General features: G+C 39.1%; 1 protein-coding gene across 2 annotated transcripts in view; it reads left to right on the forward strand.

The window, feature by feature from the left end:
* PTPRT (protein tyrosine phosphatase receptor type T) overlaps window positions 1-26,127 on the forward strand; it is a 444,344-nt gene that overhangs the window by 143,939 nt on the left and 274,278 nt on the right. For both annotated transcript variants that reach the window (XM_086760452.1, XM_086760451.1), the window contains exon 3: window positions 24,871-25,142. In XM_086760452.1, coding sequence (XP_086616578.1) covers window positions 24,871-25,142 — 272 coding nt within the window. The remainder of the gene's footprint in view (window positions 1-24,870; window positions 25,143-26,127) is intronic.

A 26,127-nucleotide genomic window follows, 5' to 3' on the forward strand; every position in this document is an offset into this window, starting at 1 on the left:
GCACTTAATGGTATTTTCTGAAATTTGTTTCTTTTCATTGTGGTTATTTCCAGTTGTTGAAGTACTGTATTATGCATGAGTGTGCTATGACTATATATAAAAGTATTTTCTGCAGAGGAGAGATGGAGCAGGCAGGACTATATGGGAACTTAATGAATTTCCACATAGGTTGTTCTGAATTCCAGTCTGATGACTCGTTCTGTGGGAATGTCTGACTCTAGCTTTCCTTGACTGAACTGGTGTAACTGGATCACCAAAATCTACAGTGGCACTCAAGGACGAAGTTGTCCTTCCCCAGGCTGCCTCTCGGCGAACAGCTGAATGCCTTTTCAAAGCTGGCAAGCAGATTGTTTTAAACACTTGCTCATACCTCAGAAAACGAAAAAAAAAATAGTTCAAGTGCTCTGGAACAGCACTGAAACTATTTGTGGAGGTGAATGAGTAACTTCTAAGAGGCCAGTTTTTCTCTACTTGTAAATTACTCCGCATATCTAGTTGAGAAACTAATGCTTATCACTGTGCCACCTGGCCCCTCTCGTTTTGTGTGTGCAGTGGAAAAACACTGGAGAAAAGAGAACGGTAGGGAGTTGTACGGGATTTTTACATCCAGTGAAGATGCTTCCACTTGTGGCTTTTTCTGAGCAACGTTCGCTTGTTCAGCTTTACACAAAAGGTAGAAATATTATTTGTAGTTGGTCTTAATCACCTCAGTCTTTGACTTCAGCCCATTGAAGCAGACCATCAGAGTCTGAATTTCTCTTACAGCACAAGGAATTGTGACTCTTCAGAGGGTCACAACTTACCACATGCAAGCATAATATGTCTTCCTTCACTCAAACTGGACCTCCGTAGTTTTAATTGAACTACACTGCTGCTAGGGGGCTTTGCTGCTGTTTGGTCTCGCTTTATTTGGTATCCAAAACATAGCCGTTAAAAAGCAAAATTAAACCTGAGTGAAAAAAAAACAAACTGCAGAAGAACAAAGTGTTACAGGAGGCAAATATCCCTGTATGTTTTACAGAAATAGGACTTTGGTTGCCAGAGGCGTTGTTTGTGACTTTACAGCTGAAGCTGAATTCTCTAAACCATGTAAAAAACTAAAAAAATGCCGCAATATAATACAAGATTTGAACATGTAGACAAGCACAGAGCTGTCTGTTTTGTCAGGAAGCGTAGACAGGATCTGTGATATTTTGGGAAGAAATCACCTTGGATGAGGGACATGTGGAAGTCGATAGCCTGGTCTTTTTCCTGTTCCTCAGCTGTGCCCTCTGTTGAGGCACAGACTACATCACACTCCTTAAGATTTAAACAGCTATTTAGTGTTTTAAAACAGCATCTGTAATGTATGCTGGCACTTGTTTTCAAACAGCTATTACAGAAGATTTTTGGAAGTGTTTCCATGCTTGGTTGCTCTTTGTGAGCTGACAACATAAATGTTTTCTGTGTCATTGCGAGATGGTGGTGGGGGAGACGCTTGCCATGTAGACATGCTGTTGTCCAAAATCCTGAAGGACGGCAAGGCACAACTGCTTGTGACTGTCCTCTTACATCTGTTAGGAATACAGATACCCATTCTGATGACGTGCACCCGTATTTGTGTAGTTTCTCAGCTTAAGTCATCAGCTATTATGCGGTACTGCTATGATACTGGGCAGGCTTCTTTTCTGTTCGTATTCCAGTAAGTGGCAAGAACGTGTCTCCTTAGGGGGAGAAAATGCAGAGGGTCTTAGCAGTCAGGACCCTTGGGCACCTTTCAGTAATGGCATGGGCTATGTTGCTGCAAAAGGATCGGAATAGAAGGGAAGGCCAAAGGAATACTCAAGATGAGCAAGGTGTGCTCAGGAGTCTGCTCAAGGCCCCTGCCTAAAACATTCCTTAAAGCAAGTTTGGCATTGAGCAGTAAATTAAAGATTTTTCTATCAGTATTTAAGACTCAAAATCCATTAAAATACAAATACTTTTAAGGTGATTGATAATGTGTCTTCCCAAGTACAAACCATTTAAAAGCAAAATAAAACATTCATTTTAATACCATTTTTATTAATTAAAATTCTTCTAAGACATTACTGTTCACACAGTATGTTGGAAATGTGGTTGCTGTGTCTTTCTTCCCTGTGCATCAGTGGTTATATGTTCTTTTCCAGATTAATTCTATCCCCAAGACAAGATTGGTGTGTGTTTCTGCAACTAAAGGAAAAGATTAGCTCAGCAGTTGGAAAAACAGATCTTTTCTGCAAGCACTGCTACAGCTCTCCATTCAAAATCTCTCTGGTGCTCCTATCAGACTCTGCCTGGGCTGATGGTTCTCATGCATTTCTAAGGATGTTCATCATATTTTCCTGAAATAAAAACCAAAATGGACAGAGCAAGAGAAATTTTGGGAAATTAGTTGCCATGTTGAGGGGGTTTGGATTTTTAGGGGGGTTAGGAAGCTTAAAAATTTGGGCAAATGGCTGTTATTGAGAATTCCAGTGCCTGCCTGAAAAATTCTGATATTTGCTATTTGTTGTGGAAGCAGTTGTTCCTTGCTTGTAAAAGGCTCAGGGATCCAATCCAGGAATAGAAACAGTGCTTTTGTTGCTTAGAGGCACATATGATGAGCAAAAATGAACAGTGAGTAACCCATCAGCTGAAAGATGCCACATACAGGATTCATACTGTTACAGAGCCCAAACAAACGTATAGATCTCAAGCTAAGTTGGTAAATAATTCATAAATAAGAAAAGTGTCCGTGTTACTGGGTAAACTACTCGTACAGGGTTTTGCTCATCTCCTCACAGTGATGACTTATGAGCTTGTATTAATTCTCCCCACACCCCCATAAGAGCCTTTTTGGTTTCATTTAACTGGCTGTGTCAGGAATTAAACTGGAATCTGTACTTCTGCCAGAATTTCACAGGGAGCCGAGGCATGGACCCCTGTGATCTTTTCTTCAACAAACGGAAGGGCAAAAAGAACCTAGGTAGTGCCAGGATAGCCACTGACATTACTTCCCCAAAATCCTGCTTCTGTGCGAGCAGAAAGAGAGTCATGCAAAGCATTTACTGTCGCATTCATTACAAGGGTTTGTAGAGCATGGAAAGCTGATCTCGTGCGGGGCGGTGGTGTGAAGGACTGCCTTTTTCTAATGCTTATACATTTTTCCCTCTGGATTTTTTTTTTTCCCCCTATGAGAGATACTTCAAACCAGGAAAGTATAAGAATTTCAGTGATTTTTATTTGTTTTGCCGAGCATAGGATCACCCTTACTGAGATTTAATCTTCCAGGGAGTTAGTTTCATGTTTGTTTGTTTTCAGATGTTGTAGCAATAAGCAGAAAGATTCTGGCCTTAAGGGACGAGAAGGCAGCTGGCATACGAATGGCAAAAGCAGCTGAGCCACTGTTTGAATCCTTTCTAATGTATTATTAGCTCCTTTTTAATTATTGCATTAGAGTTCTCTAAAAAAGACTTGGTTCTTTGAACTGGTTGACACAGTATTCACTGAAATGTTTTGCCCAGCTCCTCAGACTGGCTTGCGTTTTAATAAGCAAAGCTCAGAGTCTGACCCTTGGATTTGAAATCCTCTGGTAGCATGGCCGTACTGGGGAATAAGCTTGTAATTGCATTTTTAGCAGATACGAACGTGTTTTAAGTCGTCCTCGAACTCTGTGAATGGTACTGATAGGACATGCCAGTAAGTAGGGAAGAGGCACATAACCACAGAGTGTGAAGCACGGTGATGACTCTCTATCCCCTCATTTCTGAAGGAGTCTCTGGGATGATCTTGCAGCAAATGCAAATTAGCAAGGTCAGGCAACTGCTGTAAATAACACTGGTGGCCAGTTCAAGTGAATCTCCAAGTGAGGCATAAAGAAGTTCTGAATTTTTGTTTTTCTGATCAGTTTATTCAACATAGAAAATCAATGTATACGTGTATCCTGTGTGTGTTAACAAGGTGTTATTTGTAGGATCTGGATGCCTTGTGAGGCAAAAGCCCCAAAGAAAATCACAAATAGAACTTATGAGTAAGTATGTTGAGATCAGACAATACCAGCCTTGGAAGGCCTTGTTGTGAATGTAATAGGACTTGGTTGTTGTTCTCTTGATGACTTATTCATTAAATACAGGAAAATCTATACAGGCAGAACAAGATAAATCCATGTTTCTCCACAAACATATGCATCAGCACATACTTCAACAAGTACTATAAAAGTATGTACTCTTCCCTGAGCCTGTCATAAAAGACTAAATTATGCTGCTACACTCTGTGGTGCGGTAATGTATTTGAGCAGTTCTGACTTGAGAACACTAAGGACATGTCTCTCCATTAATTAGGGCACGCATTCTGTTGCATTCGCCTTTAGTTGGGAAAACTGCAGTGGTTGGACACTTCGAGAAAGAAGAATGACTTATTTTCCTTGCGTGCCTTTTGTATCTGCTTTCAATTTTGCTCTATTTGTAGGGCAGGAAAGGGCAAATCCCTAATTAAGCTGAGGTATCGGGACAAGAAGACATCAGGAAGGTGTCTATACTGATTTGTGAAAGAAAGGAAATTCTGAATTTTATGGTGTTGGGGGTGGCCTTCAAGATCCTTAGCTTATTTAAAGCTTGTTTTAACAACAAATTCTCTGGTAGCATGTCTTCAAGAGGTAGCAAATCTGCTGTGATTCTCAGGAGCTAAATAGAATTTATTTTTCTTGTGTTTTTTTTTTTTTCCCCTGCCTAACAAGCCTGAAACATCTTAAGTTTGAAGGTTTCAAGGTTGATAACTAATTACCCAGCCTTAGAAGGGTGTCTGTAAAAGGTGTTATTCTGCCACTGTTCAGTATAAGATTTCTTGTACTGTTTTATTTGAAAGCATTACAGGCTTACTGATCCTAAAGAGAAAATGCCAGGCTAATTAGTTGCTTATCAAATGTGGTATGTCAATTTCTATATTCTTTATCTGAAGTAAAAAACACAAATTCACACTGATGAAATTTAAACTAGTAGAATTAATTTCAGGTTGATCTTAATGTTCACCCTGTCTTTGCTTTGAAGGAAGAACTGTTCTCTCAATATTTATATTTATTAGGAAAATGTTGATTTTTAAGGAGCTGGTGGGAGATTTGAATGAGAAGGCAGCAAGAGAATCGATTTGCTTCACTCCTGCATTAAGTGTTGGAGTCGCTCCTGGTTGTAGACCGATGGGCTTGAGGCCAAACCTAGTTTGTGGTTTCTTCTGTGGGCACCTTGGTTGTTCGGTCAGCCTGAGCACAGTAAGTGTTACTTCACACGTTGTTGCTCGCTGCAATAACTAAATGGCCATGCCGTGAGGAGGGAGTTGTAGAAACCTTGCCCTGCCCCTGCTGCCACCTTGGCCTGAGGTGCCTTGGCTCTGGTTTCACTGCGGCTTCACCTACTGAAGGCTGTGAGTTTTAACAAGGTGCTGGGCATGGTTGCAGCTGAACAGGCAAATCTGGTGTAAAACGTGTTGCTCAGAAGTTTGTGAAGACTTTGAGGTTTTTGGGGGTGTTTGCTGTGGAAGAGATGAGTGGGTGGGCTCAGCAAGGTGCTCGCCAACTGCCCAGCAGCTTCCGTGGTGCCTCTCCTTGTCTGGGTGTCCCCACGTCATCCCGCACATGATGCTGGTCGCACCACGTCGAGGAGGAAAAGCTTCAGGTTGTAGCTTGACCTATCTGTAGAGACATCTTAGGCATCAAAGTAATAATAACAGCATCTTCAAGAGCTTGAGAAGTAGTTAAAACTCACACTTATTTCAAAGTTGCAAATACTTAGTGCTTCACATTGTAATGCATACTATAAGCGTGCTTGAGACTTTTGCTGTGAAATTGTGTGGTTTGGTACGTGAAACCCTGCCGTGCAGCAGGCACACGTGCTTGAGAACGGAGAAATGGACAAGGAACAGACACTTGAAAATCATACCTGTAGTACAAACTGTAGTTTAAAGGTTCCTGGAGTTGCAGGGAGGGTGGATGCTGTATTGAAAAAGAGTTAGGGTTTTTTCATTGGCACTGCTGCAGTTTGTCCTTAGCTGATTTTTTTTCAGCGTCCTTAGCTGATTTTTGGTACTGTCAGTGTCGGTTGAAATACTTGGAAGCACACTCCACCCCTATCAAAGTGGCTGTTCAGCTGCCCAGGCTTTTATTTTACATTACTGAAAAACAATGAAATATTTTCACAACTTGGTGCTATATGGCATTTTAGATGCTGCTTGATGTTTGATTTCTAGCATCATTGTGTATGAAATAGTCATTCGATTGTTTTAACCACTTGCTATTTAGGAAACTATCTCCTACACTGATGCATAATGGGAATATATTAGAGAAAAAAAATAAGTGTGTTAATGAGCCAGAGAATTCCAGAAAGATTAAGCATATAGTCTTTGGAAACACAGCTCTTAGGAAACTGGTAGGGAAATGGTTGCATGCTGAGTCTAACCAATTCTGTGCACAGGAAGAAATTACACTGCTGTTCCTCCAGATTAGTCCCCTTGATAGAGGCTGTGTGAATGCCAAATAGAAACTGACCCAAATGGGGCAAATTATCTTAATTCTTATTAATTCCTTTATGCCTTTTCACGAGTACACTGACTAAAGAAGTCTTGAACTGTTTAAAATTTAAATGGTCTAATACTGGATCTGCTATTTTAGAAGAAAAGTAGGATAGGGTTCATAAGGTTGTGGTTTTTTGGTTTTTGGGGTTTTTTTTTGAGGAAGGGTTACACTTAGCATGTTGTATCTACCACGCTGTAGATACAGCGCTGTAGAAATCAGAATTCCGTAAAGGTATCCATGTTGCAAATGTAAACCAAGGGCATGTTACCCGTTTCAGTGGAATACGCTGAGCCTTTACCTTGCAAGTGTGAAACATAATTACGTGTTCTCAAAGCACGAGCTGCAAGCGGTACATGTTCAAAATGGAAAGAGGTGTTTTAAGTGGACTGCCTGGAGGTTTGGAAATTGGATTCTTCCTTACAGTATAAGGAGGCAAACCTGCAAAGGAAATTGTCCGGTGGGAGGACTGCTCAAACTCTGTTCCTCCACTTGCTCACATCGTGCTGCTCCGTATACCAGAAGTAACAGAGAGGGCTGAAGGGATGGAAAAGGGGTTTGTTTTTTAAAACCTAGTGCATGTGTATCACAATCAGCAGTGGTCCCTCTCGGGTACATTTCTTACTCAGCTACTGAAAATGGTGTGTTTATAGAGCTGTTTTGAACAGAGCATTACCAAGGGACTATGTTTTAGGTTATTAATATTTTTACTGTTCTTTTAGACAAAATGTTTGTTTCTATGTAGCGTATTCTTCTTTGTGTCTTACAGTCCGGAGCTGGGAAGGGAATAGTTCTGTGTGCGGAGCAGCGCTGGGCTCTTCCTGTGTGGTTACAGCATGGCTGTCCTCCGCGTTGTCACAGGTCACTGACACAAGAAAGATGCTGAACCTGAGGGTTTAAGTGACATACGCAGTATTCAGGTTGTGTGTTCTGGTGCATCTCAGTGCTTTATCAGATAACTGGAGAAAGCAGTCTAAATGCCCTTGTATTTTTTTTTTTTGAGAAATTTCGTAGCTTGAGAAATACTGAAGCAATCCAGTATCCAATACCATTGTTCTTGACAAATTGTTTATCCTGGCAATACAGTAGACTACCTGTACATGCACTCTCATTTGAAGGAAAATATTATGGGTTTCATGAGATTACCCATCACAGTGAGTTTAATGTGACAGTGTTCTCCGTGAATGACAAAGTCATGAGCAAGTTATGCAGGTTACTCTGATTAAATGCCAGCAGAACCTCCAGAGTAAAAAATACTGTTGCCTGCCTGCCATAAAGATTGAGATTATTTCAACAGTTGTTTTTCAGAGGTATAAACTTTCTAGTTTCTTCATTACTTTCACTGGTGAGTGGAGTGCCATTCGTCTGCGGACAGAGCATGTGTGCTGACCCTGCCGTAGTGCACGTGGAGTTAACGCTAGTGCTACTCAGCCAAAGTGGAAGTGGCCTCTAGAAGGGGAGAAGTTGTGTGAGATCCATCAGAATTTTACTGTTAACACCACTCCATATTTAAGTAACTGCCTATTTTTTGGACCATGTTCCAAGCTTAAGTAATGTTAATAAATAAGATTCTGTAATGATACATTTTATGTTGTATACAGCCACTGGAGGAAGAAATCTTATTTAATTATGCATTTTGACACATTTTCTTGTTTCTCCTCTGATTTTTATCTCCAAAGCTGTCCGGATGAGTGCAATCTGGAAAACAAAATTGGCACTCAGTTTTTCTTTTGAGTTGCCTTCTTAAACAAAGATGGCTTAGGTTAAAGTATCCTGCTGACTCTTGTGGTACATGTCTTCTGTGCACAGATCAGAAAATAGTTCTGAGTAATTATTTGACAAATACTTTAAAGATTTGGGGGTGTATCTGCAAAAGATAAAATTTTTGGGGTGTTTTTCTTGCATGATGACACCTGAAAGCTTTAATCCCTTTAGGGAAATAAAGCAACTCATAACTATATGACATGCACAGACGTTTTTCAAGAGAATATGCTGAGTTATTTCTTACAAACAAGACATCTGTAATGCTTAGTTTGACATTGTGAAGACAGCTGAAGGAGTAAGGGAATAAGTGACACCAGGCAGCATTTCTAGTGGCAGTAGAAGTACAGTGAGTATCTGTCACACAGCATAAGATTTGGTAAAACTAATATACACTTGGAATTGCAATATTATTGTCTGTGGATTAAGAATTGTGTCCAGAGCCTGACAGGAGCCTGGGGTGTGCATTTGTTTGTGTGTGTACATGTGGAAGATGGGATCCAAATTCTTTTCCCTCAACTCACGATTGGAATTCACAAGTGAAAAGTTGAATAAAAGTCATCCCAGTTTGCCAGAAACTCACCTGGCCATTGAAACTGGGTTTTAAAATGAACAGGATGTGGATGCTAGGGAGATCTCTATCCCAAAATCTGTGTCAGAATGTTGTTGACTCTGAAGGCTATCTACAACGCAGCTCTTGCAGCAAGAGCACAATTTGGTATATTAAACTAGGAGGAATTAGAAATATGATCCTGGACTAGATTTCTCTAATAGAGTTTAATGGGAAAACTGGAAGTTTAATTGCATCCACGTGCTTAGAAGGGTTAGTCTCTTTGCATGAATTTGTGAAAATTCTAGTTAACTCGGTGTATATCCTGCATGAATGTCTTGTTTGTTTGCGAGACCACAAGGAGCAATTATTTTTCAAAGGTAGATAATCCTACTGAGAAAATGCTTGTTAATAATTGGGCACTGATCCTGATTAAGCTGAGTTCAGGGAGGAGGTTCATTTGTCTGCTTCATTTAGAAACAGGATCAGAACCTGAGAAAGCTACTCAATATATTTTGATTTTAATTCCTTCTCAAAGTATTTACAATCTGTTTCAACTGCACACTCTTGGAATAGTAAGCATAAGCTTTGCCTGTGGAAAAAACCTCCATTCCCTTTTGAAGTTGTGCCAGTACTGAAAACTTCATTCGGGTTCTGAAAGCTTGACTGAAGTTTTCACTTTACCTCTTTGCCATCTGAAATGCTCTGCTGTAATTGCCTAACACTCCAATCAAGTCTCGATACTTTATATTGTTCCAAGACATTTAATTTAGAATTTTAATTTTTATTCCTATTTAGGCTGGGAACGTGTCCCAGTATCATTGTCTGGTAATGACTAAAACGTGTAATCCCCAAAAGGTATTTCATACCTGCTTAAATTAAACCAATTTAAATAAATAGAATTAGTGAATTGAAAGTGTGCTAGAGCTGCACTTTTACTGAAACATATGTGTATCTGGCTGTTGGTTTCAGGGAAAGAGTTAGGATTGGGGCTGTATGCAGAAAACTATACTGCATTTGTACTTGAGATCAGGAAGTGTAGTTCATGTATTGGAGCATTCAACCATTGCTGCGTTTGGTGGCATCTTTGAAGGCTGAAAGTACCGACTGAGAGGGATTGCTGGGACTGTGAGGAATGGCAAATAAGTGTAAGCTTTGAGGATAAAAATGGCACTCTACTTCAAAAAAAATGAAAAGGAGCATACTAAGAATTATTTTGAACAGTAGCATAAACATTTGAATTTGGAGTGAAGAGAGGACTTCACTCCATAAGAGAACAGGACGTACTAGGTTTATTTAAAACTAGTTGCAGGAAACGAGAACTGGTGAGTCAGCTAGAATATCAGTAATTAGCTGCTTCACTTGGTGAAAAATGTACGCTTCAGGTGGTCTAAATGATTACTTTGCACTCGTCTTAATTCTAGAAATTATCCTATCTTTTTTTTGGACCTTTCTGGATGGATGTCAGACTAAGGTACTGTTGGGAAAATGACCAGTGGTGGTGTTGGTAAGGAAGATCAAGGGAGGTGGATATTTGGCTAGTATGTGTTTTCATAGACGGCCACTAAAAAGAAGAGAGGGGAGTTTTTTTTTTTTATTTAAAGAAAAAGGAATGATCCTAGAAAGCTTGGAGGTAAAATGATTGAAATAATAACAAATGGATTAATCCAGCATGGAAGACCAGCATTTGCAGAGGAAAACTATGACTTTCTACTGTACAGAAATTACTTCTATACTAGTGTAATAGTGGATTAAAATGGATTTGCCAGGGATTTCAAAGCTTTTGAAATACCTCCTGAGAGTTTGTTAAATAAAGTAATCCTCAGGGGGAACAAAATTCTGTGTGGGATTTGAAGACCAGTGGAGCCAGAAAATAGTCACGCGTGGCAGAAGGTTAACAACTGATGGCCCCAATGTCTTTCCTAATAATGTATTAAATTGTGTTCTGCAAAAGGAAATGGGCAATTAAATACATACAGTGGTAGTGGCAGAAAAACTTCATGAGAGTAGTGGGGAACTTGAGACAAACTAATGGCTGGCATGCTCGGGGTAGGTTAGGGGCTGTGTCTCATGTGTAACTGATGATTTCTGGTTAACATTACAAACTCTGGTTATTCTGCAAGCTAAAAGTGTCTGTGTAAGCTCATTCTCGTACTGGCTGTTATTTTTTATCTCTGTCCATTTAAACAAAGTGCTAAGAGCTGGTGCAGTCTTTGTAATGTGGTTCTATTTACCTTTTATTTAAATGAAACGTGCCTTGTCAGCTGAGTGCGTTTATGACCATGTAAACCAGTTGTTTTGGTGTGGCAGCACTACATAAAAGTTACCTGTTGGGGAAAAAGGTGGATTTAGATTGGATCAAGGACCTCACCAGGTACAATATTTGAAGCTTCCACCCAAGCAGTGGTATGAAGTCAGTTGTCACCTGCAGAGCTCAGACTGGGGGTTGTAGTAGGCAGCACTATTAATTTTCAGCAGGAAAACCTTGACCAGGAAATGAGATTGAGTAGATACCATTAATTTCTAATAAAAATTTAACATCATATGTATAACACTATTGGATTCTAAATGAACTGCAATCCACAGGAAATAAATCTATATGTACTTTTGGACAATTTAGTAAAAAATATTTACACAAGCATCCAGCTGGGCTCAAAAAAGGACAAGAGAAAATAGCCTTTGTAGATACTGGTAATCCTGTTGCTGCATAACATCAAAAAGACCAAGCACTGAGTCATTATAAGATGCTACAAATTATGTGTATGTTAAGTGCACTGAACATATTTGTATGAGTAAAACATGGGGACATATTTAGTGGCTCAAAGGCAACGTATTTCAAGCTACTGAAATAAATGCTTTGTTATTGAACACAACTTCAAGTTATTTGAGTAAAAATATTTGTCAAATTTCAGTAACTGTCCGATGTTTACTTAAGTAATGGTTAAACTTTGGTGATGGATCTAATTTAATAATCTTGAATTGCAACTGCATGGTTTGGGATTTTTTTTTAAGCACAAATACTCTCATGTCATGAGCCAGTCACCAAATTAATCATGTTATGGAGAAAAGTATCTTCTATTTGGATTAAATTAGTATTTTATCATGAAGACTTAGACACCTTCTCTGAACACTAGTACTAGCCACTGTTGACCACTGAGCTGCTTCAAGGTAGCATTTCCTTTTGTCTTTTTGAAATGCAAGTTGGTAACATTCAGCTAGAAGGTGTCCACCTGAGCAGTACCATACCTCTGAAAAAGAGGATGCTGAGAGTAACTCCCCTGTTTAGATTGCTGTTTTATAATTATAACAGGAGGTAAGATAGGCAAAAAAAAACATTGCCCATTTAAAGGAAAGTCTGCTCTAATTTAGCTCCCATGGGAATGAGAAAACATAGCAATCACAGTGGATAAAGATGTGGATTGGAATGAGTCGGGCTCCTTCCTCCTGTGCCAGTACGCCTCTGCAGTGGTCTGCATCAGCCTCTGCTTTTGCAGCTTTGAGCTGCTCCTTTTGAGAAATTCTCGTGCTGCCATACTGTGTGGTGACTTGTGAGGTGGCCTTAATTATTTCCTGAATTTGCTGTGCCAAATTCCATCCCAAGCTATGCTGCAGTCCACCCAGAATAGCGCCACTGACTTCAGCAGCACCCAACGTTTTGTGGAAACTGAGCTCAGCACAGTTGAAAATTTGATGTAAAAAATAGCTCACCATCTAACCTTTACCATCTTCTGAGTTTAGAGCTGCAGTGTTGATTTCTTCAATGTGCAAATAAGTGACCATATGGTTAGAATGCAGTTATGTAAAAACAAACTGTTGAAGAAACAATTCCTCTTCAGACATCATATGCTAGAGTTGCCTTTTGGCATTACGTTTAAATATGTGTTTTCTGTCACAGATATAAAAGGTAATAATCCCTCTGCAGTTTCCTAGAAAATGTTATAGTATCCAAGACATATGGAAGTTTTGTACAAGTTGCAGAGATCAGAAATGTTGGCTAGCAATGCAGCTGCATGCCTGTTAATGAGAGATTTAATTCTGGCTGACATGTAAACCACCTCTAATACTCCAGAATTATGTAATAAAAAATATTCAGCTATTTGTCTTTAATTATTAAGCAAACAAGTAGTCCAATATATTGAAGATAAGTATGTGCTTGAACTACATGGAGTTCAGTACTTTCTAGCAGAGTAATATTTTCACCAAAATGTTTCTGGCAGCTGTCTTGCTGATGCCAAAGGCAATTCTACAATGTCTTTCAGAAAAGTCCTCATTGGTTCAACCTTAAGGGGTCCAACTGACCCAGCAATTTAGATTTCACGTCAATTTTAATTAAACACAATGGGAAGAAAATAAACATGGTTTATTAACTTATCAAGAATAGGCTATGGACACAGCTGGTCAAGTGATGATCTCATGAGGTGTTGGAGACACACGGTAGGCTTTGTGTGATGCAAACTGTCAAACACCGTAAACTACTACTGCCTGAGAACCTTGAGCGACACCAGGGTAACCACCTGATACTCAGCGGCCTTAGAGTAGCCTAGTTAAAACAACTTAAATTGAACCTTGCTATGATCCTTGAGCCATCCATCTGTCCACACACCTCTCACGAAAGCCGCTTCTAAGAGTTATCTGCATCCTTGGAAAGGGAGAGGGAGGTGTAATGGAGTTTGCTGTCTGTGTCCTTCATCTTTTAAAAAGCATGTAAAGGAGAGAATTGGGCAAAAGTGAAAATGTGTTCAGAGGCAAGCCATAATTGGAAACACAAAATAAAAGTAGAGAACAAAGGGTACTCTGGAAAAAGGACTGTTGGTAAGTTTTTAATGTCTTAATTGATCAACCATTGTATCTGGATAATGCAGAATAGATAATCTATGTGTTATTAGGGATTTTTTTTTTTTGTGTCTGAACGTTACATATGTCAGACATTCATGGGAAAGATAGCTTTTGAAAACAGAAATTTTAGTCTTAATTTTCTGCATGTCATATACATTGCGGCGTATCAAAGCATGTTTTGATACTGAGAGGGAGCAGGCTTATTGACCTTTTACTTGCTGCTTCTTCCAAGGAGAGCTGATGTTGCAGCAGCTGAGATGTAGATTTAATTATTTAATGTCTTCTTGTCGCCAGCCTAAAACATGCTTTCCTTGAATCTGTGTCTGCTTGGAGAGATTGTTGTTTTTAGCCATTGGGTTTTGACAAGATATAGAATTCTATTTTTAAAATAAGTACCATATTTGAAAACAAAGCTGAGGCATGCTTATGAAGTAGCAATTACTTTTGCCAAAAACTCTTTACTGACCAGTACCTCTGAACTCCTTTACTGTTGGTATTCCATCCTAAGAGAGTTCTTTAGCATCTAATTATAAATTACGCTCACTGTACAAGTAGTTTTATATCCTAAGATTAATTTTTTTTTTCCAGAGGGTGTGTACAGAAGCTGCTTACAGAAATACTGCCACTTCTATGAGATAGAGAAGCATTTGGCAGCAGTTTATGCCACAGGTTAAATCACATGAGAAGATATTTGGTGTTCTGCTGAATGCTGAGCCTTCTTGAACGGTGTTCACGAGAGGCTTTGAACAGAGGCTTACTAATGTCCCTACAACTCATTTCTCTGGGCTTTCTCTTTCAAGGCTCAGCTGTAATAAAGCTCTTGGGTGCTGAGAACAAAATTTGCAATGTCTTTAAATGAAGTTGTTATGTTGAATTATGACCATTCCCTCTATCTTGTTTATTTGCCCATTTAATAACCTAAACTTTATTAAGTGTTTAAATCAATTGCCTTCATTTTACCCAAGTGTTAAGGTAATGATTGATAGGATAAATACTTGTCAGACTACTGGTATTAAAAAGCAACAAAACTTGTTCAATTTTCAAGGTTTAGTGTACATTTTCATCAATTTTTTAAAATGATGATGTAATGAAGAAGGTATAATTAAAGTTGTAGAATGTTCTCATCCTTTGTTTATAGAGAATTAGAGGTTTATTATTTTGAGATTCCTTTACCTGATAGACTAGAATAGCTCCATTGCTAATGGACCCTTTTCTTCTTATAGAACTACCAAACAATTTATACCATATTTATAAATAAAGGAATAAGGATGCTCTCCAAGTATATTACAGCAGGGACCTTAGCAATGTTGAATGTGGCAATGAATCTACTAAAAGGTTTTTCACAGTTGAGATTTATAGAATTGTTTCTGATTCTACAGCACACGCCACTTTTTGTTTCCCAGTGAACCCAGGCTTGCAACTGTGGTGATTGATCTTTTATTAAAGAAACGTTTATGAAATTTGGGAAGAAAATTCTAGAAATAACTGTGGAGCCTAGAGGTAAGCATGAGATACGCAGAACAGTCGCCGGATGGCTGTAACTTGAGAGCAATGGCTCTCTTCTGAGATTTGGTGAACAATGATTTCTGCTTTGTAAATAAAAATTTGAGTTGTTTGGTGAAGAGGAGGAAGTGATTTAACAGCTGATGCTATTCATCAGCAAATATCAGTTGCACATCAGTTCTTCAGCTGATTTATGAGGGAAAGGACTGTGGTCTAGAGATGCAGGTGGAAAGCAGCTCTGGACATCGCCTTGCACCACTGAAGTGAGAGATTTTAATGATAAACTATGCGGTCTCTATTATAGACCAGAATTGTTAAATGCCCGTGCTTTCAGGAACTGTCTGATCCAACATTCAGAACAAGTTTTTGGAGCATTTTGAAGTGTGACCGAGTATCACGGCTGTGTTTGTGTCTATACAGATGTGAATTAACCTCTGTGTGCTGATTTTCCACACTGAATCGAAGAGGTTCTCTTATTGAGTGCAGGCTGCTGGAGACACTCTGCCTGTAGTGATGCCAGAAACGAGCAACTGAGAAAAGGTGTTGGTTTTGGTTTGTGGGGGTTTTTTCCCCCCCTATCAATTAGTGTTACAGTCAGTTGTCTTGCAGTGCCAGGATTTCTAGCTCAGTGATCATGCTTGTATGAGAAACTGAGATAATGAGAAGTTCCTTCTGTGCTTAAAAATTTCCTCTTACCTCTACTGTGGTGGATACTGTCGCTCTCCCAAGTGCTTCTTTTAATTGTTTTTTTAATAAAAGTTCTGTTTTCATGTTTTAGTTCAGTTTTCTTTGGGCCAATGAAAAAAATTCCCTTTTGTCACTGAGGAACTTACAAGGGCTGGAACCTGAATCCTGCATGTTAGCTTTATGCTGCAAATGTGTCAGTCTCTATCATTGACTGTCCTTAGCAAATGCCACAGAATTATGTGACCAAGTGCTGTACATATATGTTACGTTATAAGGAGAATGCTTTTAACAATAGAACAGGGAAGAATCTATTTACATTTGGTGATTTAGGATATTCTTGTTAGGTTAAAAGAGCATCCCTTTAACAAATACGGTCCTTCCCCATGCATGGAGTGAAAAAAGCAGCATATAGAAGTAACAAAAATGGACAAATAAATTTTGGGTGGATCACACTATATGTTGCTGGGACAGCTATAACCCAGACTGGACCACAAAGCTTCTGGACTCTGAATCCCATCTGTTAACAAAACCATCCATGTTGTTAAGAGAACTGAGATTCTGAAACTTTTGACAAAACACTTAATCCCCAACTCCCTGTTTCACACCTTCTTGCAGAAATCCCATTATCCACGTTAATGCCCTTTGCTAATTAGGCCCTTGTTGGCTTTATCAGCCATTTGATCTCTTCCTATCCAGATTTCGTAGTTGAAGAGGGTTTGCTCACTGATCCACCAGCATGTTAAAGAGGCAAATCACTAGAATGTGACTTTTTTTTTTCTTTGTAATCCATGATATATTTTAATCTTGTTTCTTCTGTCAGGAGTAGTTTAATGTTTCCCACTTTGGATGGTAAAGCCCCTGCAGTAGCTATTGCTTGCTTCAGCATTTACTTCAGGAGTGAATAAGGGGAAGCTGTTGTTTGGCTGGAGACCGTTCCTAGATTGTGTTGGCATCTTTTGCTGTCTGTAGGTCACTGTTATTCTGACCTTGGAAAACATTTGTAAAAGGAGTGGAGTTTGATAACACCTATGATTTACCGATGACAGTGTCTGGATGCCACTGAAGATGCCAGCAGTCATTTATGGCTCAGTCAGTGGAATCAATGCAAAAATCTGCAGTTTGCAATTATGAAACTGTGGGAAGCCTGGTTTCCCTAGTTCGGAGTATTGTCGTACAATTATTTGGTTTTATATAAAGCAAAAGAGTGGCAAACGTCTCCCCTCCCAAGGACATTTGGAAATGTGCAAATCAGACCTGCTTTTGTCACACACCTAGTCTTACAGGGAAGATTGGTAAAGCATTTATGCCATCGTCTTCACTTTCTTTAAATAATTACGGCAAATATTTGCAGTCACTGAAGTAATATGGGATCAGTCTTGTTCCCAGACAAGACTTTTCTTACCAAGAAACCCCAACAACATAATTCATGACATTAATTTAGAGAAGAAAAGCTCTTTACAAATAGTAGACCTTGTCTTTAGAAAGTACTTTCCTATTATGTGACTGTTTCCCAAGGGAATTAATTGTCCTCATGAATTATACTAAATTGAACTTGCAGTTTATATTCATGTTTATCTGTGAATCAAACTCTTTATTTCACTACTTTATTAATGCAGTATGACCCCCATTTGAAACATAAAACCTATGGGTCTGATTTTGTCCTAATACTTGGAAAAGGCATAGCAGCTATGAGATACACCCTGATTCATTTTCAGTTTGTACAAACATTGCTGTCTACAGTACCTCAGTCAGGGGAAGAGATTTCTGAGCCTTCTTCAGCTCTTACGTGAAGAGCAGGATATGAAAATGTGGGAAGTGTGAAGCAGGTTGGTAATCATAACTTTTCGTAAAATAAGAACGACAAGTTAAGTGGCAGTAGCTTAAAGCAAGTGCATGGAAATATTTATTTTCCCCAGCACAATGTATAATTAAACTATAGAGTTTGTTGACAGAGTCTTATTCCTGACTCACTCAACAAAAAATAAGGGACAAAGATCGATCTGTGGCTAATCAGTGAAAGGGGTAGATGCAGCTTCTGACTTGAAAAAAATCTTAGTATAGCTGACTGTCGGAAGCCTGAAATGGTAAATTCTACTTCACAGTACCCTGATTCTTATGTTCTGCTGAAAGTAGCTGCTTTGTTGCTGCTGAAAGTCAAGTATTGAGGTAGAAGGACTTTTTTCTCATATTGTCCTTAAACATGGGTTTTTTTCATACCTAGGTGATTTTCGGTATCTGTTCTATGGCATTCAAATTGACTTGACAGTATTTTAAGTGTGTGTTTTACCAAAAGATACACAAAAACATGGGATGTCGAAGCTTTACTAGGAAAGGCATGAGCTTGCTTAGCTGGCTGGCATAGGTGCCTCTTGCTTGATCTGCCCATCTGTAAAAGTACCTGTGATAAAGGACGTTCAGGTCAGTATATGAGCCGGTGAACTGGCTCTGACCCTAACCCTGGTCCACTGGGAATGAAATACTTTGCAGGAGTGCTTTGACTCTTCCTCACAAATGACCGGAAAGTCACACCTCACAAACCTGTTGTAACACTTTGACATTTTAATTTTTTTTTTTAAAGGCAAATCAATTGGATTTTGTTGTTAAAATGACTTTTGAAAATCTGTTGCGTTGTTTTTTGAAAGATGTTTGAGAAGACTCTTCCTTCAAAGAAGTGCGAGTGCAGTAGAAGAGGCAAGGCACTCAAATGGTGAACAGATCAAAGGCAAAGACCAGCAGTAAACTCTCAGCAGGGGAGGTTACCAGAGGTGTCCCTCTGGGATCTGTGCTGTGGCCTGTGCTCTGTAACATGCTCATAATAACCTTGGAAAGATGGTGAAAAGTATGGTGAGAAAGTCATATCTGTAAAGCTGCCAGTGCAATTAATGTTGTTCTAAAGAACTTTGTTCTCCTTGACCATGAATTCTGCTTTGTTTTGATGTCCATCTGCACAGTCTGTGTGGCAGTTTTTTCTTGTGTACTGGAGATTCTTAGTAGCGGACTTTTCTCGTGTATCATTTAAAACTGCAAAGATGTGTACTCATTCACTTACGTACATGGGTTAAAATGACTGGGGTAAGTACTGTCCTTCTTAGGACATTTTCGGTTTATATCTAATTAGAACAGCTTAATTTTCCCCGTATTTTTGATTAAGTGTAAAGTTATCAGAGCTTTCTTGGTACTGTAGTTGAACTGCAGAAGATTAAATCTTATAGGGCTGCTGATACCAGAGGCAGGACAGAGCTGCACGCATTTCCAGGTCGGGGTGTTACGGTCTGGGTGGCTCAAAGCTGCTTGGATGGCAGCTCTTGTTTGCAGGTGGCATCAAACTGGAGGAAACAATTGATACAATTGGGGGTAAGCCGCCATTTAGAGGTACAAACACAGGCTAGAGGAATGGGCTGACAGGAACATTATGAAGTTACATGGACCAATACCACAATATCTGGGAAGACAGCATGGGGACTGACTGGCTGGGGAGCAGCTCCGCTGAACAGGACCTGAAGATCTTGGCGGAAGGCAAGCTAAACATGAGCCAGTGGTGTGGTCTGGCAACAAAGGAGGCTAGTGGCACTCTGGGTTATTTTGGCAGGGTCATAGCCAGACAAATGGAAGTGGTTGCCCTTTCATTGCCACTCATTGGATTGCATTGAATGTACTGTGCCCAGTTTTAGGTGTCGTAATATCGGACAAACTGGTGAACTGGAGCAAGTTCAGTGAAGGCCAGCAAGTCCATGGGGCTGTGGAACACTTGCCCTGTAAGAAGAGGATTATTCAGGATGGGACAGGGAAGGCTTTGGGTGGATGTAGCAGTGGTCCCCAAGTACCTACAAGGAGGTTATTGGGAGTACAAAGTTAGGGTCTCTGCTGCAATGAGTGTCTGGAGGATGAGAGATGAGGGGTATAAGTTGAAACCAAGGGGTTTTGGACTGAATATAAGGAAAAACCTTGAGGGCAGTCAAGCAATGGAGCAGGTTTCCCAGAGGGGATGGGCAGTCCTCCTGGGAGGTTTGTAAGGCACAGTAGGTGAAAGCTCTGAGAAACCTGATCTGGCCTCATAGCTGACCCTGCTTTGAGCAGGAGCTTGGCCTGAAGCCCCTTCCAACCCAGAGTATTCCATGTTATGCTGTTCTACCTTAACAAGGACAGATGTTAGACTGACTTTCTTGGAGACAGAATTGTTTGGAAATAAGCAATACTGTGTCTAAAAGATACTTTTGCACCTGATGGAGCTGCTGGAAAAGCCATTCCTTTATTTTGGGAAAGTGTTTGCTCTTTATTAAGAATATTCCGTACCTGTTTCTAGTTTTCAAGGTTTTAGAAGTCTTGTTTTGCAGTTGAACATTTTGACAGCTTCCTTTTCAAGTTTACATTCAGTCTTTAATGGTTTCTATAATTTCACTTTTAAGCAGCACGCTTCTTCAAAGCCAACAATGAAACAGCATCAACTGAGGTCTGTCTGGTGATCACGAGGGGTTCTCAGTGGCTCATTTCTTCAGCTGTCATTTGTCAGAACACACTCATGTAATCTTAATGAACAATGTGCAAAGCCATTAAAAACTCAATTACGGCTTTCTTTTTACTGCAGACGTGAGAAAATGCAATCATAAAGTGCTGATGTGTAAACACAATAGCCACCATCTGCTACAGAGTAGCATTTCAGCTCCAGAAAGAGGGTATATGTTGCAGATGCATCAATAATAGGACGCTTATCAAGGCATCATTATGCACCAAGCAGGGGAAAAATTGAAATTTATGGCCAGCTAGAGAGCACTTCATGGTTTAATTCCCCAATTTGCAGCGGTATGTTTAATAACTATGCGAGAGTGCCATTTTATGTTCCTGTCGTTTGAACGGATTTTTAAAAATGAATTTATTTACCATCCTCGCATCCTCCTTGCTTCTGACTGGTCTGAACAGAACACATTCATTTTTGAGTATTCAGGACAAAACCAGCAAGATATTAATTAATCTAACCTATTGATCCAAGAGCACTAAATTTAATTGACTTGATATTCAGTCTCCTTTAATAAGCATATAGTTCTATGTCCAATTAATATTAATATATATATATATATAAAATAACTTTTACACAGCGTAGGTAATTTTTTCCCCCCAAAGTAATTTTTAAATTTGATGTTGACTTTATGACATTTGAACTTTCTGGATGGAGGTAAACAAAACAATGAGGCTAAATGATTTTTTTTTTCTTTTTTTCCCCCTACTATTATTATTTTCACAAATTGGATGTGTAATGGTCTGAGTAAGAGTTTCTCCAAGACACCTTTTGTTTTATTCAGATTCTTGCCTGGAGACGTTTAAGTGGCTTTCAGTCATCCGTTGATCAATAATTTCCATTTGTGATGTGTTAATTCATTCCCTCGTTCTTTCTATGAGTGGAAAAATATGACGAGTGGTTTTTTGGTGCCAGACCAGATTGTGTCTCTCTTATTTGCCCGTATAGGGCTTCAGATTGAGTATAAGTCCCATCAGTTTCAATTCTGTGTTCAGTCTAAAGAAGGCTGTCAGACTCTGAATCACAATATGCCAATTTTTATTAAAGATAATAAGGAAAACCACACTTGTCTTTAGAAGACTGGTTTGAATTTTTTTTTTTTTTTTTCTGGTGGGAGCAGTTTTAATGATCTCTCACCTACCTCTAAGTGGTGTATCCTGCCCAGACAAATTTCACTGGGCATGGACATTTATAACAGGACAGTGGATCTCAGCTATTGATCTTGGGGCATGCAGAGCAACCTTTTGAAGGTCTTTAGGGGACAGAGGACAGGATACCCGTTGGAGTTGACGCTGTGAAAAGAAAAATGAAAATGTGTACAGATGAGGATATTTAGAGGCCAGTATAGAGTACGGAGTGTAATTTATGCACAACTTAATTTTGTAAATTGACATATTCTTGTATCCTATGCCAGATATTCTTAACAAAGCTATAAGTTTACACACCCTACAATGGCTGGGCTTGAGGTGTTGGGCACTGTCCCTTGACTAGCCGGGAAGGGGTGGTTGTGGAAGCTGCAACACTACGTCTCTGCAGAACTAAGGAATGCGGTGTGGTTAGTGGATGGCAAACTGGTTTAAGCAAGGTGTGAGTACTTTTCTCTAATAGACATGGCACTATAAGTGGAAATTTTTCATCTTTTCCACTGTCATATAAAAGAATACCTCTTATCAGGACTTCACCAGAGACACATTTTTATAGTATTTTTCTCCTGTATCTCTAAACAATACTGTATTTTAAAAAAAATATATAAGCTATAAATAAGAAGCTATGAATTATTTGCATATGACAATTGTTTGTGAGGCTATTCTTTTAGTGACTAAGAGTAATTATTTTAAGTGCTTTTGGTGGATGGGTGTTTTACTTGCTTATGTTGTCAGTCACTAGATTCAGGCTCCATACTCTCTCTAGAATTGTCAGCAGTTGCACAAAAGGCCATTGTCATACTGCGAATAGCTTGTGATTCATTTTTTTTTTTGTGGGTGGTGAAAAATAAAATTGTAATTATTGCTTTGAACTTTTTAAAAAAGCTGATTTTTTTTCTCCCAGAGGAAAACTCGTTATTTTTATATGTCAATCTGTAAAAGTGAAATACTCCCAACTTTTTCTGTCACTGAAACGCCTCCCCCAGTACAGTTCAAGACCATGTTGTGTTAGACACAGTACAGCTTCAGAGTGGTTCTTTAGGGTAGGAATCCATGTATTATCCAAAACAACAACAGGAAAAAAAAGTTGAGAAAGATGCTCAGAAGTTAAATTATCTGCACTATGAGCCAACCGGTAATGGTGCAAAAATGAGTTTTCCTGGATTCCTACCTAGCATAGCAGGCACTTGTTCAAAACCCTTGTAATGTACAGGAGCCCTTTTAATTTCCTGTGCTGTCATCCTCAAGTACGAGATCTAGGAAATGTAGAGCTTGTCTTCATTGCGTCTTGCACTGTTTCTCAGAATGGCATTGAAATGCTGCAGGCAGAGCATTTCACAGCAGCTGCTCTGCTCCCCTGTACTGTACTACTGTTACTCAGCAACTTTACGGTGGCTTTCCTCCCAGATTCTCAGTAGAAGAGTGTTTCTTGCGACTACTCTTGCTGTATTTGTAAGGGAAGACAAGGCAGACTATACGTACTGACAGAGATTGTAATTAGTCTTGGAAACCAGGCGGTCAGGTTTCTGGCCTGCTCCCTCAACTGTCAGGCTGTGCTGCCTTTCCACGCCTGCTGGCAATTTTGCTTTCTCATAATAAATTATCTTAGATTATAGAAACAGAATCCAAATCTCCGTTTCTCAAAACTGTGGTTTATTTGGGTGGATTTTTAAGAATAGTATGTATACAGTACTCATTGAAGAAGGGAATTTTGTGGGTGACTGGCAGCAGAATTAGATCAATAACATTTCTCAGGATCCCATCTTTGATTAATAGAGTTAAATTGAAAAAAAATTGATTAAACTCTTATGTTTCTCCAAGTCTTTGCTGTGAATCTGGAATTTCTTCATTTGGAGCCATTTTGATTTTCAGCATATCAAAATGAAAGATGGGATAGCCAGGGAGCTTCTTGCCTATAAGTTTTCATATTTCTTGGTACAGCCTCTTCCCCAGTTGTGCTTGCATTATGCTTAAATTTTCCAAGGTTTCTAGAATGTGTGATTTTTTTTTTTTAATTTTTTTTTTTTTGAAAGAATGCCTTTGCATCCATGCTTTTCAATCCTTTACAAAAAGTGTATATATCATATACACACAGGGAAAAAAAAACCTGGGAGAAAGTTGCTGGTATCTGTTAATATAAATGTAGAATATATGCCTGTTCACTGCATAGAATTGATCAAAATGTTTATCTGGCTCATCCCAGTGTCACACTGCTAGGGCATGGAATAGGGAAAGTCAATAGGTTAGAAGAGAGGCAAGGCTTTTCAAACTCAATCTTCTGTGAACTGCAAGAAGCCAGCAGAGAAATACATTTGTAGCATGCTTTGGCAGCAGCATCAGAACCGAGAATGTCAAGAGGGCTGCATTTGATTAAAAATTATCATGCCTGGCTGCTGACACACAGATCTTTCCGCCCCCTGCAATCTTGGTATTTTCTTCAGCTTTTTCTGAGTGTGTGTCTGCGCACACATAAAGGAGATCCTTTAAGCGGCATTGAATCGAATAACTCTCATCATGTTTTTCCTTATTGCTAACATTTGTCACCTTGATGCATCTGTGAAGAGATGAGTCAAGACACAATGTGCTGTAAAATAACTACTTGATGAATCAAAATGTGAGTTCAACATCAAGTGCCGTGGTTAATAGGATGCAAGCTTCCAGGTTAACAAACTCATAAATTGCCTTAGTATGTATTTCCCTCCCTAAACTCAACCTGTCCTTCCCTCCTAGAAGAATAATTGTCCTTGTTGCGTTATTTCTAGTCTAGATGTTACTGTTATGCTAACAAGCCAAATTCATTTGGGCTCTGAAAATTGGGTTTTCTTAACACTTTACAACCTTAAAAAGTTTGTAGTTCAAGATGCAGGGTTTGCAGGTCTGGATTGGCATGAAGAGGGTAGGGGCCATGCAGGCAAACATCAGCTCAGCGTTTGGTCCATTGTTGTAGGTTTTGTGTTGCGTGTGCCTTTGGAGGACTATATGTGGTAGGGGAGCCTTGTTACTGCTTAAAGTGTGAATATGTTTTTGTTTAGAGTGACTGTTTTATCACGAGGTTATAAAATAATAAAACAAAATAATGTTATTATTTTAATTTTTAAGTTATCTAATTTATGTGCTTCTAGTTGACTCTGAATCTATTTGTGCATGTACTCTGCAATTTAATATGCTTCCTTTCCGTTATCTAACAACGGCGTAAAATAGCTAATTTGAGCTCTTCCGATAAATGATTTATTTTCTGGCTTCTAAGGGAATCACTGACTCTTCTAATTGAACAGTTTTTACTGAAAAAGCCAAGCCAAACCGCACCACTCTCTTCTCTTTTTGCTCTCCTCTACAGGCTCCTTCATGATGGTGAACAGCTCTGGGCGGGCATCTGGGCAGAAAGCTCACTTGTTGTTGCCCACGTTGAAGGAAAATGACACGCATTGCATCGACTTCCACTATTATTTGTCCAGCAGAGACCGTTCGAGTCCTGGCTCTCTGAATGTCTACGTGAAGGTGAACGGAGGACCGCAAGGCAATCCCATATGGAACGTCTCGGGGGTTGTTACAGAAGGATGGGTGAAAGCAGAACTTGCTATCAGTACATTCTGGCCACATTTTTATCAGGTACGAGTTGTAATACTTTTCTCTCTTTTTTTCTTTGAATATTTGGCTAGGTGTGAGCTAATTAAAAAAAAAAAAAAACAATCTAATTCCACTCCCCATCACCTGGAATTTTTCCTATCACAATGAGTTTACATGTAGCAGTTTTTCAGCAAGGGCCTTATATTAACATCTAGACATATTTTCTTCCCTCTTCACCCTTTTTCTTCAGTTATTGTCAGGTCACAGAGTGATGGATAGACTGCTGGGAGTCAAATTATTGGCGAACTAAGACCTACTTGTTTGCCGTGAAATAGGCATATAAACAGACTTGTATTGGCACTTTCCATGGCACTATGTAAATATAAATGTAACTGGGTGTCAAGTTGTGTAACTATATCTCTGTATAGATTTATCTGAACTATTTTTGGCCTTTGGTTGGTTCCGTAAGAAGGATCATTCATTCACTCAGCTTTGCATCTGGACTTTTCCTTTTCTGTCTTGTACCATGTTATCAACAAGAGTATACTCTTCACCAGATCCTCCATTCCTTTTCTTTTTTTTTTTTTTTTGTTTTTCTCACTTGTTCTATTAGAAAATTTGTTTTGTTTTTTAAACAAGCACAATGTTGAGAAATGTAATGGGTAAGTTGTTTTTTGTTATATTAATTTTACAACTACTTGTTAGTTGTCTGCTTCAAACTTCATGTGGCAACTATGTAGTGGTTTTTTTTTTTAGTTTTAATTAGGTAAGATTGCACACAATAGACTCACATACTTCTTATGAGGTGTTGAAAGCATGTTTTTGTCTTGTTTTTATATTCAAGACAAAACAAAAAAAGCCTGAGAGGTAATTGCACCCTGAACCTTGCAGGAAAAGCTGATGTACGTATGACACTAATACAAGACATGACTGAGATAAGAATTATGATAGAATAAACTGTGATAAGGCAACAAATAGTCTTTGGATAGAAAACAGCAGGTAGAAAGGCTTGCTTTTTTCTTTTTTC

This window comes from Chlamydotis macqueenii, chromosome 16 (genome assembly GCF_036417535.1).
Source record: "Chlamydotis macqueenii isolate bChlMac1 chromosome 16, bChlMac1.mat, whole genome shotgun sequence".
Lineage (NCBI taxonomy): Eukaryota > Metazoa > Chordata > Aves > Otidiformes > Otididae > Chlamydotis > Chlamydotis macqueenii.